This window comes from Microcaecilia unicolor, chromosome 7, assembly GCF_901765095.1.
Source record: "Microcaecilia unicolor chromosome 7, aMicUni1.1, whole genome shotgun sequence".
Classification (NCBI taxonomy): domain Eukaryota; kingdom Metazoa; phylum Chordata; class Amphibia; order Gymnophiona; family Siphonopidae; genus Microcaecilia; species Microcaecilia unicolor.
Genome location: NC_044037.1, coordinates 99,328,673 through 99,344,384, shown reverse-complemented (window position 1 = coordinate 99,344,384; position 15,712 = coordinate 99,328,673). Strand labels below are relative to the sequence as shown.

The window sequence follows — 15,712 nt, the reverse complement described above, 5'->3', positions numbered from 1 at the left end:
CACCTTCAAAGCACAGGTCCCGCCCCCAGAGGAAGTGAACCAGGCGGGATGGAGTTGAGACCGAGGAGTTTAAAAGGGAAGGGCCAGGAAGAGGTTAGAGAGAGACGAGAAAGAGGAGAGGCCCCAGCATATGCCTTGACTGAAGACACCACAATGCTGTGACCAGGTTAAGGTAAACCCTTACTGCTGTTTGAACTTTGAAGTTTGCTGGAGGTTTGCAGCCAGACCCGACAAGTAAAATATAACTGAAAGGCTGTGTTTGAGGCATGGCAACCTCGCAGCCTGGGTTGAGACTACCGCCAGAGGCAGCTTATTGCTGTTTGCCGAATCCGCCGGGGTTTTCCTATTCTATGCCTCCAGCTCTGAGAAGAAACAGGCCTGGGAATTTCTGTTCTTGTAAATAAACACTAATGTTTGCATTCTACCTTTTTTCCGGCTGTATTATTTCCTCTGGCCATGGCCAACCCCAGTCAGGGTCTCACAAAGCTCAATGACCATTATTCGTACTCAGCCACATAGTAAAATATGCTATTCGCTACAGCTCCAAATAGCACTTACGCACGTCAGAGGTGCCAATAATTAGCAGTTGCCTGCACACAAGTACTAGGCGCTATTCTATAAAGTATGGGCCAAAGTTGCTTAGCGTCTAACTGCGAGGGCCTCACACATGGGCAGATCAGGGGCAGAGCACAGGCGTGTCACCAAGCAATATACACAAATTATAGAGTAGTTGCTCACGTTGCATGGCATGCTAAGGTGTGCCAACTTCTGCCAGCCATTGCCCTGTCTTAAGCGGGTGCAGCTATAGTTCAGCACACCAAAGCAGCTTGGTGCTAATATTCTGTAATGGCTTAGGCGTGCCCAGGTGCTATTAACAAAACTGGCACTAGGCTCACCTCATCGTGACGCCAAGTTACAGAATCACCCCCTTACCCCACGAGGTAGTGGGAATGATATTACACCTCAACAAGGGCTTTTAGGATCACAAAGCGGAAGGTGCAGTCAGAGCTGCATTTAGGCTGAAGTGGACCCTCATGTGGTAAAAAAAATGGAAGGCAAACAAAACCAGGTGAAAGCACTAGATATTAAAGGAGAAGTGCAATATTTCACCCTTTAGTGGTCGCTAAAATTGACTACAATGAGGGTGTGTTTGAAGTCTGAGGGCACTCCTTGTTGGAAATAAACATATTGTGTTTCCATATAACATAGGTGTAAATGTATAGTTCAGGCTCTAACTAGCTCTTTTGTAACAGAAGGAAGTACATAATAGCTGTTTGAATTATTAGACTAACGACTTGTGTCTTTCTGTAAGAAGCAGGACCAGGAGATGGGGGGGGGGGGGGGGGGGGGGGGGGGGTGTAACACTACGGAGATAGGGGACAACTTCAGTGAGGCCCCAGAGCTGAGCAACGCTGTTCCATGAGGTGTGTGTGTGTGGTGTGTGTGGTGTGTGTGTGTGGTGTGTGTGGTGTGTGTGGTGTGTGTGGTGTGTGTGGTGTGTGTGTGGTGTGTGTGTGGTGTGTGTGTGGTGTGTGTGTGGTGTGTGTGTGGTGTGTGTGTGGTGTGTGTGTGGTGTGTGTGTGGTGTGTGTGGTGTGTGTGTGTGTGTGGTGTGTGTGTGGTGTGTGTGTGTGTGTGTGTGTGTATATTCTTGCAAGGATGATTTTTGAAAAATAAATTGCTTAATTAAGCCTTGGTTCAATCAATCTGATTTTGTGAGTCCTATTTTTGTATAGGTTCTCAGGTTATCTGGGGGCTATTTATAATACTCCTCCATTAATATCTACTGCTTTCTCCTGGTTTTGCTTGCCATTTATATATTTTACCAGTGAGTTTTTGGATTATTGGCTTGAGAAATAAAATTCAGGGCATTAGGGAGGTCTCACACCTCTTCCGCTCTCACTGCAAACTCCCTCAAACTCCTGCTTTCACCCCTCCCATCCCCATTCCTCATCAAGCAATACTGCAACTGCAGAAAAAAAATGGTGGGAGAGGGTGACGAGAGGAAACATAGCTGAGCATGCTGCTTCTCCAGCCTCCTGAGGCTAACCGCCACACCAGAAAATATCAGCTTATGGTGCCAGCATCAGCAGCTGAGAGTGCTGCTGTACTCTTCTGACTTGGGGCAGGCTCTGGAGGTTTTCTTAGTAAGGTTTGGGAATCCCCACCAGTTACAGTGCCTAGCTTCTGGGTGGGCCTGAAAAAGGAGGAGGAGGAAAAGTCCATAGTCTGCTATTGAGACAGACATGGGGAAGTCATTGCTTGCCCTGGGATATGTAGCATGGAATGTTGCTACTATTTGGGTTTCTGCCACGTATTGTGACCTGGATTGGGCACTATTGGAAACAGGGTACTGGGCTAGATGGGCCATTGGTCTAGCCAGTATGGCTATTCTTTATGTTCTTAAACCTACCAGAGGCTATAACCCTGTACATGCAGAATTTCTGCTTGCTAGAACAGTTTCTTTTCTTTTTGTTATATCACATGGTGCTACCCATTGCTATTGAACACACTCTGGGGTCCTTTTACAAAGGCGCGCTGAAAATTGGCCTGCTGTGTGGGCACGGGTTTTGGGTGCGCGCAGAATCATTTTTCAGCGAAACAGTAAAAAAGGCCTCCCCACCCCCCACGCGGCCATTTTGGGTCTGAGACCTTACTGCCAACCATAGACCTAGTGGTAAAGAATTTGGGCGGTAATGACCTATGAGCGTCAGATGCCACTTGGCGCGCGTTCGCTACGTGCACTAGTAAATAAAAAATATTTTCAGACGCGCACCAAAAATGAAATTACCGCAAGAGCCATGCGGTAGTTGGGCGGTAACTCCATTTTGACACACGTTGGGCACACGTAGACACTCACACGGCTTAGTAAAAGGACCCCTATATTTGGTAAACAGAAACACAATGGAGCAAATGGCTTGCTGTGGTGCATTCTGGAATGGTTTCCACACAAATATATAGAAGATGCCTCCCACCTCTATCTTGCTCCCAACAGTAGGGGGCAGCACAAAGCACCATGAAAATGAGCACCCTAAGGCTCTGTCCCCTACATTCTTTCCAGGAGGTATTTGGAGAGACAGAGGCCCCCCCTCTCTGTGATGTTTAATGTACCTGGTTGGCGCAGTCATCCGTACTATGCTGGAGTGCTTCCTCCAGCCATTTCTTCTCCTGCTTTGCTCTCTCCAGTTGCTCATTTGCCTGATGCCGAGACACCTGCTGCTGCTTCACCTGTGGGATAAAGCATAAGGTGATGCCTTTTTTACTGGAAAAATCTAATACATTTGTTGACTATCTTCACCCGAGGAAGGGAGTTTCAGCTCTTGAAAACTAATCAAAAAATATATCATTCGTCCAGTAAAAAAATATCACCTTATATCCTTTATAGTTTTGTTTTTATTTCCCCTTATTTCTATACCTTCACCTATAGGAGGCAGCAATACTCAAGGTGACCTCACAGTCACTTCTGTCATCCAATTCATAGGGAATGTTTGAAAGAGGAGGCAACCTTATATTATTTCTAAGAGCGCCTCTGTTTGACATACCCCGCCCACTCGTCGTGTCCACTGCAAAGGAGACAATGAACTGGAAATGATTTTTGTGCCCCTCACTCCCATCTCCCTTGTCCCTCTGCAGCCATACCACTCGTACAGCCCTTGGAATGGCCCTGCATATATCTAAGGGTCTCTCAGACATTAGGAATATGTACATTGGTCTTTCAACGCATGCATATCCCTCTTGGGGATACACAACATCATGCATACAACAAACCAAAGAGCCAGCAAGTGAAGAGAGAACCCTGACCCCCGTGTCCCTTGCTGCAGGAGGCATGTTTGAAGGCCTGGACCTCAGCAATGCTCACCTCCTGCTCAGAAACCAGCTGATACCCAGGAGGTGGGAGATAGATGCACTCTGGGACCAGCGTTCCTGTGGAGACCAGCGATGCCGTTTCCTCATGCTCTGGGCTCAGCCCTCGTCCAGGGAACGCACCACACAGGTTGAAGGAAGAGATGGATACGCTGTCACAGTTCCGTGCAAAGGTTTCAGCACCTGCAGACACATCTGGCTCCTCTGCAGAGTCTCCCTCGCTCTCCACAGTTTCTTCTGTGTCAGTCGCTTGAGGTTCTCCTTTTCCAGTAAGGTGTCTGAAGTGAGCCTCTGAATCCTGCAGCTCAGGGGAGTCTGAAAGACGGATCTTGCTCGGGTCCTAGAATACACAATTCAAAGTGTGAGGTTCTGTGCAGCCCAAGTCAGAAGACAGATCCGTGCTTGATCCATGCTACCCAGGAGATACCAAGCTGGAGCCAAAAATAGATATTAATTCGGACAAGGGGATGTCATGATATTCCATCCCAGAGGCGGCAAAACTGCAACCCTGGAGAAATGCAAACCAGTCAGGTTTTCAGGATATCCCAAATGAACATACATGAGATATCTGCAGGGGCGCCTCCATTATATGCAAAAGTAGGTCATGGATATCCATTAGGAGAATCCTGAAAGCCAGACTGATTTAAGAACCCACACCCCCATCGACAGAAGTTTTTTTGACACTTTTGTTCTACCCCTATTTTAAAGTGGGTTGGATCTGGTGAACAGCCAGGAATCAACACCAAATAAATTCACATACAAAAATGTATTTTATTTTTTGAAGTGGGGAGAGTGGTGGAAAACAAGAATGTAACAGGTTTAAGTCAAGTGAGGGTCACTAGGAGAGTGACAGACTAGTTGGGCCCTGGATCACTTTTTTTGAGAACACTAGCCCTTTCCAATATCGTCCTTTGGCCCTCGGTGCCCTCATTATACCATCCTTTTTTTGCCTGCCCCCTTCCCCATCTTTGTCACCTGAAGCTCTTGGATCAGCCCCTCCGCCCGAGTCAATTTCTTCCTTAATGCTGCAATTTCTTGCTCCATCGGTAAAACAATTTCACGTAGCTTCTCAGCATCCTCATGAGCCTGAAGTAAAAAAATAAATAAATAAAACTACTACTACAGTGGCACAAAAACACAAAAACTTCAGCTTAGACATGAAAGTTCTAGAAAATGAAGGCACTGTATGAGGTTCAAAAGGGTTAGACTCAGAAATAACATAAGGAGATATTTTTGCATGGAAAGGTTAGTAGAGGCACACTTTCCATTCAAAACAATAGATTCAAAGAAAACATGTGATAAGGCCAGAGCATCTTTAGTTGTGAAAAAAGTGAGAGGAAAGCTACAGGAAGCTCTACAGGGAAGGGACCATCTATTTTCTGTATCTCTACAGTGCTGTCCATCCCTGTAGAAGCAAGTCAATTGGGCAAATTAGATGGACCTTGCAATCCTTGCCTGCCATCAGTTTCTAGAGAGAGAAATGTCAGTATGGCAGGCAGAAAGGGATCTCAAGGAAAAAGGAGAAGGTACTTAAATGACATTAGAACACCCAGAGGGTCCTGCTCCCTGTGCTATGAAATTATTCATAAAACCCGAGAAGCTGCATTAAGCACAATGGTCTCCTGCAATTTAAGATATGTCAGAACACCCAGAAATCTACCATTTATCTTAAAATATTTATAGTCTGCATATCTAAAAATCTATGCAGAATACAATAAACACACAGAAAATTAAAAACCTGACCCCATAAAACAAAAAAGTAAAAATTACAAACTCACATTTCCTACTTATTCTAATCTCGTCACCCATCAAACAAAAAAGTAAAAATTACAAACTCACATTTCCTACTTATTCTAATCTCGTCACCCATCAAACATCATTTCTACATCCTTGCTACACAAAATACACTCCCTTCGGAACAACCACCATACACTGCAATAAACCTGTTCCCCTATTACATCAGTACATTCATTCAGTCCAAATATATAAAATCAGTCAGTTCAGATCCAAGACTTGACAGAAGTATGCCTTCAGTTTTACTTATCACAATATTCCTTTATGATTAAATACAAAAGAGAGACAGTCCCTTGTGCAGTGAGATCTTTCAGAAAACCTCCGACATTTTATCTTTCATTTTATTTCATGTGAAAAATGTCTCAGCAAGGGCAGCATCTCACCTTCTCCATCTGCTTCTCTAAGGACTCCAGCGGGTGTGTCCGAGACACCCATCTCTTTAGCTGACTCAGCTCCCGTTCCTTCTGCTCCCGGTACTGGATCTGTTCTCTCTGTAAGGTTGCGATTTGTGTCTCATAGCTACTAATGGAGTCTGGGACAAGGAGGAAGAAAAGTGAAGTCTTCTAAGGCACACAGTCAGTGGCAAAATCCAGCCCTGAAAATTTTAGCCAAGTGCCACCATTTTGTCTACCACCAACCCAATAATGCGGAATCTCATTGGCTACCAGCAGCATTTAGAGTCAAGTTTAAGATTATAAAATTATTTCCTGCCTGTTAAAACTATAAACAGAAAGCATATATGAGAAGTCCAAATACACTTAGTGCCTGGTATTCAAACTGTTTATGCTACTAACTTTAGAGAGAGAGCACTAGGCTCATAAATTGGCCTCTTTGAAAATTTACCAGGGTCAAGTGCTAAAATTGTTGCTCAGACAATAGGGGCAGATTTAGGGTGGGGAAAATAGGAGTTAAACACTGATTTTCAGCACTAGACTCATAAATCTAGGAACATGAATGACAGATCTAAATTTATAAGCATGACTTTTAAGCTCCTAAATTAAGATGAATTTTCAGCTGAAAACTTAGGCTCCTACATTTGGCTAAAAATGGATCACAAATTCGAGCTCAGCTTTTATAGAGACAACATAGGTGCCTATATGCCTTCATAAAACAGACTCCCAGAATGAGCTGCAAGAGCATGCAAATGTCGACACGCATTTACACCTGCCCTGAAGTTGGTGGAATGCATGCATGTACCTGTGCACTACATGTCTATTCTGCCTCCGCTCAACCCAAACTACACCCATGGGAACACTTGTGTATGTGAATGTACACACTTAAACAGACATGCACTTTTAGAAAAGGCTTTTTATAAAAAATAAAAGTACAATGAGTTTTATAGGCAGGAAACTTTTCATAAAATTACTCCCATAAAATGTTAAACAGCCAAGGCCTGTCTTATTAGAAAAGAAGCCTGCTCCCAACCTTCCACCCTTAAAAATACCAGCCTAGTAGTTACTTGCTTGGTAAAAACAAGAGAGAAGGTACTTGATGGTTCAACTTGGAACTCCCCAAGCCTAGAGATCAACCAGTGTAAGATTATAAAGTGCCTAGTGAAGCCATCTAGACAAGGCTATGAACAGAAGTGAATCCGAGATGTGCTGGACTTCAGAAAAGGCATTTCCACTGGACCTACTAAAGCACTGCTTCTCAGTTCTCTCCGAGAGGCAAACCTAGCCAGTCAGGTTTTCAAGATCACCAGAATGAATATGCAAGAGATAAACATGCATAGGTTGGAGAAACATAGTATGCAAATCTCTTACAGAGGTCAACTGAAACCGCTGGTTTTAGTTCCATCCAAAACTGAATTCATGGTCAAAATTTGCAGCTTGGTTTCAGCCGGAACTGAAGCCAAAACCAAAAACATTGTGCCCACCTCCCGCCCTCCTCCCCCCGGCCTACCTTAATATGCCCTGGTGATCTAGTGGCTGCTTCAGGGGTAGGAAAGAATTGCACTGCTACTTTAAAATGGCTGCCAATACTTCCTGCAACAGCCTTGTGGAAATTGGTAACAGGTTGTCAAGAACTTAACTTCCACAAGAAGGGAATTCTCCAAGTTGGGAATCCAGATCTAATGGCTCTGCCTACTGGGGTCCTTGTTGGGCAAACTGGATGGTCCATGCAGGTCTTTATCTGTCGTCATTAGCGTGTTACTGTGTCTATTGAACAAGAGGTTTGCCTTCAGCCTCGTATATCCCAAGTAGTGTAGATAGCCTTTTTAAAGGCTTTGCCTGTATATGGTCCAGGTTTTACTTAGTCTACCTGGATTACTGTAATAGTAAACCAAAAATTAGTGTGACAGTAGTTTTCTGGATCATTAGAAGCAGATGTGTTAATGGGAAACCTATAGCTGCTGCTAGACTGATTTTTGGTTGCTCTAAATAAGAACATACTGCCCAATTTTCAGCCTGCAGTGGTCTGCAGTTTTAAAGCTGCTCACTGCCATAGGCTTAATCTAACCTGGATATTCAATGCTGGGGCCACATTTTGGGCAACAACATTGAACAAGGAGGTTTTATGACAGGAGATGGCATGACGTTAAAGTTAAAGCCATCTCCCCCGTGCAGCAGCCATACTGTGTGACACCAAACATTTGCAGACACTATTGAAAACACCAAACTTGTGAGGTTTATGACTGCCTATATGTGTGTGGGGGGTTTTTTCCCCCACTTGACAGCTTTCTTATATATTTGAAAGCTTCCCATATGCAACTCAAGTTGTTTTTTTTTTTGTTTTGTTTTACACACCTCTGGGGGCTGACCTGGGACGTGAGCCACGGTCCTGCCACAGGCACTCCAGAGCAGCAGACTTGTTTTTCGAGCTGTGGGATGTTCGATTTTTCTAGGCAGCAGCTTTAAGAAAGGCTCCAGCTCTGCCAGAGCCTTGGGGCCAAGTTGTAGGAATTCCTGCAGCTCTAATAACAAGTCTGCCACTCCAGAGTGCCCGCATTCGTGGCGGTACTACAGCTCATTGTCCAGGATCCCTCCCCCCCCCCCCCCCCCCCCCCTTCATAGGTATTAAAAAGAAAAAAAAACCTTGGGTTACATATGGGAAACTTTCAAATAAATAAAAAAGCTGTCAAAAAACCAAACACACATACACATAGGCAATCAAACCTCACAACTTTGCTATTGGTTTTAACAAAATCTTTGAATGTTTGGGGTCACATTATAGTGGCAAGCTCCACTCACTGGCTTCAGCCCATAGAATTGGCCAGGTAGGCTCATGCTGTCTCCTGTCAATATACAGCGCAGGCACCTGCATAGCCAAAATTAGGACTACACAAAAGGCAGTTCTATCTTTGCCTACCTACCCACTTAGTCATCTGGGCACTGGCACTGAATATGGCCAGTATCCACATAACTGCCAGCTTCCTTTGACTCAGCCCACAGACCACCCCACCACCAACATAGTGCCAGAGGAAATATTCAACAGCACTATCCCCGGATTCTATATAAAAAGGAAAGGAAAAAAAATAGTACAAATACAATTCAAGAGAATGCCTGTCATTGCCGTCCAAGGAATCATTCATGCTTTACTACGCTCATCCATGTCATATGAATCAGTGCAGAGATATATTCGTCCTCTGCAAATCATCTACTGAATGGAACCCATATCCACCCAAATAAATGAGGTTTCTCATTAACAGTATACATAACCTTAACAAAACACATTCCCCTATCTAGAACAATCAAACTGATGGAGCCACCTATGCCTTCCATCTTCAAGCAATCACCTCTCTTGCTGCCAGCAACAACTGCTCAATAAATTTGCTATACTTATTTGTGAACTGCTGTAACCTTTGTCTAGAAGTGGAAGTATTTAAAGTTATCTAATAAACAATCATCCCTTCACCCTCTAAGGACTTTCAGTCCCAACGGACAAGACACCAGGTTAAGGTCTGCCATATATCTGTTCTTGAATTCCTTGAATTTTGTCACTCTCCCACCACTTATGAAAGATGTCTACCCCCTCCCCCCCACCCACACCCTCTCCAACAGAGGATCAGCAGAACTCCCCACCTAAAAGTCACCATAGAAGTGGTGTAGAGTATGCACAGATTTGTAGTGGCATCTGCTTTCAAGCTGTCACTAATGAGCAGCTGCACATAATTTGATAGACTTGTCACCCAAGACTTTGAATACAAGGGCAACCCCAACCATTTAGCCTCATCACTTGAAAATTTGATCATTCCAGGTTCTTTTTTTTTTTTTTTTTTTTTTTAATTTGTATTTATAATTTTAATTTACAATAATCAAGGATCCCCTTGTTCAGAAATACAGGTGGAAATAATATACATAACTCCAAACATACATATCATAAATTTTAAAGTAACTATACTAATAGGCAAAAGAAATAACTCTCTAAATTTAGAGTATAATTATATCAATGTTATATTGTAAAACCTTTCTTAGACCTCAAATTGTAAATAAAGGGGGAAAAAGAATCAGAGAAGTGTATGCTAGCAAACAATTAAATTAAAGGCATAGGCTGCACTTATTCCAAGATATACATTATTTCAGCTGTTTCGATTCTACAAACGTTTTAAGTTGTTCCGGTGAAAAGAAAGTGTATTTAGTTTGACCTAAATTAACTACACATTTACAGGGATAAGCGAGAAAAAAGGAAGCACCTAAATCTATAGTCTTTTGTTTTAAAGCAAGAAACATCTTCCTTTTTTGTTGAGTTGATTTAGTGACGTCAGGGTATATCCATACTTTGGAGCCACAAAATTGAGCTTTAGAATTTCGAAAGTAAAGTCTTAGAATGGTATTGTAATCTTGCTCAAACACCATAGAAACAATCACAGTAGCTCTATTCATTATAACGTCTGAAGATTGTTCTAATATATCTGAGATGTTTTGTAAGTCAGCAATATCCTTTTCGGGTCCTTGTACTCCTCCTCTAGGTTTAGGAATAAAGTATATCTTATTTACCGGTGGGGTTGCCTCAACAGGAATATTCAAAATTTCTGACAAATATCTATGAAAGGTATCTATTAGAGTTACCCCAGCGATAATTGGAAAATTCAAAAAGCGGAGATTAAGGCGCCTGTTGAAATTCTCTATTTGCTCTATTTTCCTTCTTATATCCATAGAGTCCTTGCTAGTAAAATTTTTAAAGGCAGTGTTTCCACTTCTTTTTGCAAAGATTGTACTTGAGTAGTTAATTCACCTTTAACAGAGTCTACAGTTTTTTTTCAAATCTTCAAATTTAACATTTAAATTGAGCACATCACCTGACGTCTTCTGTAAAGTGGTAGTAATCTGGTCCAACATCACCTTCAGCGTTTGTAGAGTCACCTCCGAGTTCACTGCTGTGGAAGACAAACCTTCCTCAGCTCCACGTATCGCCGTTTGCTTGCCTGGGTCCTCACCGGACGCCCCAGCCGACACATCATCAGAGTCGTCGGGGTTTCCCGCCAAGGCCGCTCTCGACGCCGGACACGGAGGTATCTGCACTGCAGATGGTGGAGACAGGGAGACTTCCTCTCCCGGCGGGGAGTTCGCTTCTCCAAAAGCCCTCGCAATGGAATCCTCTCCCCGTTGAGACTTGGAAACACTGGGGAAGAAGCGCTCCAGCGACAGTTGAGCGGGGGAAGAGGTTGAGGTAGGTGGAGGCACTACCCTCAACAATCCCTTACGTTTAGTATGAGGCATTTCCGAAAGAAAAAAGGAAACTTTCAGCTCAGTCTCGCACAGAGCGCTTCAACGAACAACCAGTGCGGCAGCCATCTTGTTTTCCCCCAAGTGCCAAGGTTCTTTATAAATATGTTAAAAAGCAGTTGTCCCAATACAGATCCCTGGGGCACTCCCATTATTCACCTTTCTCCACTGAGAAAACTTGAGCATTTAGACCTACTCTCTTGTTTCTATCTTTTAATCAATTCCCAGTCCACAATAGGGCACTGCTCCTATCCCATGACGTTAAAAATTTCTTCAAGAGTCTCTCATGAGAAACTCTGTCAAATAGTGTCTGTGGATTTTCAGAAAGTATCAACTGACTCACCTTTATTTACATGTTTACTTGTGCATTCCAAAAAAACAGAGCAGATTGGTGAGGCAGGATTTCATTCCACTAAATCCATGTTGGCTAAATCATGAAAGTTCTGTAATTTTGTTCTTGATAATAGTTTCTACCATTTTGCCCAGCACTGACATCAGACTCACTGGCTGTAATTTCACATATCACCCCGGAAGCCTTTTTAAAAACTGGAGTTACGTTGGCCACTCTCCAGGTACTCTAGACAATTTTGATAGTTCACAAAATTACTCAATTCTTTCAGTACTCTGGAGTATATGCCATCTAGTCTAGGTAATTTACAACTCTCTAGTTTTTCAATTTACCCTATTACATTTTCTAGGTTCACTCAGATTTGTTGCAGTTCCCCTCAATCATTACCTTTAAATATATATTTTTGGTATGGATATCTCCTTTATATATTCCTCAGTAAAGAGTGAAGCATGCAATTCATGTGGCCTCTCAGATATGGGTCTTTTGTTCCCTGCATGACCCTTTACTCCTTGATCATTTAATGGTCCTACCAATTCCCTCACGGGCTTCTTGCTTCAAAATGTACTTGAAAATCATTTTGTTATGAGTTATTCCTTATAGCAAGCTTCTTTTCAAATTCCCTCTATGCCTGTCTCAACAGTGCTTATGCCATTTTCAGTTTCTTCATTCAGATCCATTTTTTTAAAGTATGGCCTTAATTGTCTTTTCTATGTCACTGTTTTTTTAACCGTGCTGGCAGTTTAGCCTTTTTTCTGCCTTTTTTTTTTTTTTTTTTTACTTTGTTTTTATTTTTATAATGCATAGAATACATCTGACCTGGGCTTTCAAGATGGTAGTTTTAAACATGCCTAACGTAAGCAACTTTTACAGCTACTTTTTAGCATTTGTTTTCTAACCATTTTCCTCATTTTATCTCGATCTCCCTTTTGAAATGTTCAATGCTATTGTAGTCGATTTCCTTAGAGTTTTGCCAAGCGGCCTCAGCATCGTTACCTCTCACACCAAGGGGTCAATGCAGTAGGAATTAGAGTCGTGCACCGACGCTTAGTATACAGCTTCCTAACACAAGCCTAACAAAATTTTAGATCCCCAATGCAGTGGCCAAACAGGCCCTGAGCAAAACATGCATACCCACATCTGTGCTAGTGACAGCTAGTGCTTGCTGACAGTTCTCAGCACAAAAATCTGGATCAGCATCTGGGTTTGCATGCACACACATATGCATATAAGTGATTAAAATACTCATATTTATGTGCACAATAGCATCCAGGGCACGCACAGATGTGTGCACAACTTCAGGTGCTAATACTGAGACAGCATGGGCAGAGAAATTATATGGTATTTAACTTTTTAGTCTTGCAAGTGATGGAGGAATGCCATATGGTTTAGATTATTTAGAATGTCTAGCTTTTGCTAGGCTAAAGGTTAGAAAGGTCAGAGAGAGAAACTTTCTTTGACCCTTTGTGAGTGATGGACGGTTAAGGCTAGTTCATAGGTATTAGTTTACCACATATGGATACCATTATGAGCCAGGCATACTGTAGTTTTAAAAGGATTAGTTTAAAATGCTGCTTAGAAGAAAATAGTTAGATTTAAGAAGTTCTTGATAGATGTAGAGTATGTCTTATAAGGAATTTGATTTCTGCTTATTTTAGAATATGTTTTATTCTGTGTAATTAATAATTCTATGTAGAATATCTTTTTAATCCAGTGTTATATCTTTGCCTGACTTTTCAAGTAAGACTGCAGTTGAAAAGGTCATCATCTGGTTTGAATTATCCACAGTCCTAGCTAGTTCAATGTATGAAGCTAATAGGTGAAAGAGGTCAGGATACGTCAACTCTCTTCTCCTTGATGAATAGCTAAATGAAGGACTGGTTTTCTGAAAGTAATAATAAATGTAAGATTGGCCCCTTAGCCCCTCAATGAACCTAAGTTATGAAGTTAGCTGAGAATTTAATCATAATAAAATGCAAGAGTTCTGGTGCCCCATTGTCTAGCGTGAGAGGCCCCAGGTCATAGGTCAGTTCAGGAAATATCAAACCTATGTAACTGATATTTTGGAATAAATGTATACAGATGATTGGTTCAGACAGGGTAATCAATCTATTCCTTACCATCTGGAAAATCAGGGGGGCTAGGAGGGGGTTAGAACTGTATATAACTGGGAGCAGAAGCAGCTTACGTCAGAAGAAAGAGAAGAAGGAGAGAAGAGAACTGAAGAGGACAGACAGAAGCCACAAGACACAGAGAGCTGAGAAAGAGAAGAAGAGACTTAGAGCTGATGTCCTACTTTGTTTGCTGGCAAATAAAGAAGATTTCTCTCTCATTCTGGTGTGTGCTGTTTGACTCCTGAAGTACCAGATTCTGCTGACAATAGTGGTAATTCCTGCAACAATTTTTGGTGTCAGAAGTGGGATCCTGAACCCTGCATCAATTTCTGGCACCCAACTGCCTGAGGAACATTAGCCGGGTATGTATTCTGTATTCTGTATTGTAATCCTAGCTAGGAAACTGTAAACCAGCCCCTCAAAAATTGAGGGAAGGGGAGTCTGATCAACTCTCAGCGAAGGCCTTAGTAGCTTCTAGTCGTGGGGACTAGTAGGGAAACCGCCTGAGCTTATCTGTATCTGAGAAATCTGAAATTGTTGGGTGGGATTTTTTGTGCAGAATGTGTGTGATGCCTGAATGTTAAATGAGAGTGGACTTCTTATAGCTGCGGTTCCAGTTAACGCGAGTTCAATTGGCCAGCGACGGAAGGAAGCAATTGTTGTCTGTTTACCTTTTGTCTCGGGAGTGTGGACCCCATTACCACACTCCAAAAATTTCCCTCCCTTTTTGTGTGTTGTAACTGTAAGCATTATGGGAGGGACATCATCTAGACAAATTGCTACTCCCCTAGATTGTTTGCTTAAGAACTTTAAGAAAGGATTTTTAATTAATGATTATGGACAGACTTTAAGCTTAAGTACTCTAAGAACTTTGTGTGAAGTTGAGTGGCCATCTATGGGAGTGGGGTGGCCCCCTAGTGGCAGCTTAGATATTGACGTAATCCGGAAGGTCTACAGCATAATTGTAGGAGAACCAGAATATTCTGAACAACTCCCCTATATAGATTCCTGGGACAGCCTTGTGACTGACCCTCCCTCTTGGTTGAAAACTTATATGGGATCCCCAGTGAAGTTCATGTTGGGCCGCGTTCAAAGAAAGATTATTAGAAAATCTAAACTGGAAGAGGGAAAGAGCTCCAGGAAGCCTACCACCCAATCGGTGGCTTCCGCCCCTACCCTGTCCGAGAAACCCATACTCTCTGATGACCCCTCAGATCTTGAGCCACCACCTTATGGCCCATTGTTGGGGTTCCGTGCCACCCCCAGAGATCCACGGCGTCCAGCCCAAGCCTCTCCAGCACAGGCTTCTCTGGATAGTTCCTCCCCTTCTGTGCGAACCCCGCCACACCCTAGGTTGGACTTTTCATCCAGCCTCTACCCTTCTGTGCCACATCCTCCCCTGTTAACCTCCCAAGACCCGCTTTGGGCTCCACTCCCTGACTCCTCAACTCCCGACAGCCCAGCCTCTCCCTCTAATACCCCTCCCCACTCATCAGGGGCTCATCATCCCTTTCAATGGACTGAATCTCCTGTGATCACCTCTCAGTCTATGAGTACCCCTCCCCATCCCTCAGGGGTTCAACACACCTCCCCTGAATGGGTTAGACCCGCTGCAATCACCTTTGAGCATGATAGGGGGGTAGCTCCTAGCTCTACCTCAGGTTCCATTCCCACCTCCTCGAGAGTTCTGCCCCTGCGTCAGGTAACCACCACTCGACCGGATCCTAATAATGAGGGTCAGGTTATGCAGGCACAGGCCTACCAGTATGTACCCTTCACAACCACCGATCTCCTGAATTGGAAGACGCATTACCCCTCTTATACTGAAAAGCCTCAGGCAGTGGTGGACCTAGTGGCTAGCATTATGGCCACCCATAACCCAACCTGGACTGATTGTCAACAACTTCTCCTGACCCTCTTCACAACTGA

The 15,712-nt window shown here is 43.2% G+C and overlaps 1 protein-coding gene across 2 annotated transcripts in view; it reads right to left on the bottom strand.

The window, feature by feature from the left end:
- The window catches only part of RABEP2 (rabaptin, RAB GTPase binding effector protein 2), a 46,735-nt gene that overhangs the window by 11,237 nt on the left and 19,786 nt on the right, over nucleotides 1-15,712 (bottom strand). For both annotated transcript variants that reach the window (XM_030209984.1, XM_030209986.1), the window contains 4 exons: nucleotides 6,041-6,189; nucleotides 4,839-4,949; nucleotides 3,859-4,203; nucleotides 3,111-3,227 (listed from right to left, as the gene is read on the bottom strand). In XM_030209984.1, coding sequence (XP_030065844.1) covers nucleotides 3,111-3,227; nucleotides 3,859-4,203; nucleotides 4,839-4,949; nucleotides 6,041-6,189 — 722 coding nt within the window. The remainder of the gene's footprint in view (nucleotides 1-3,110; nucleotides 3,228-3,858; nucleotides 4,204-4,838; nucleotides 4,950-6,040; nucleotides 6,190-15,712) is intronic.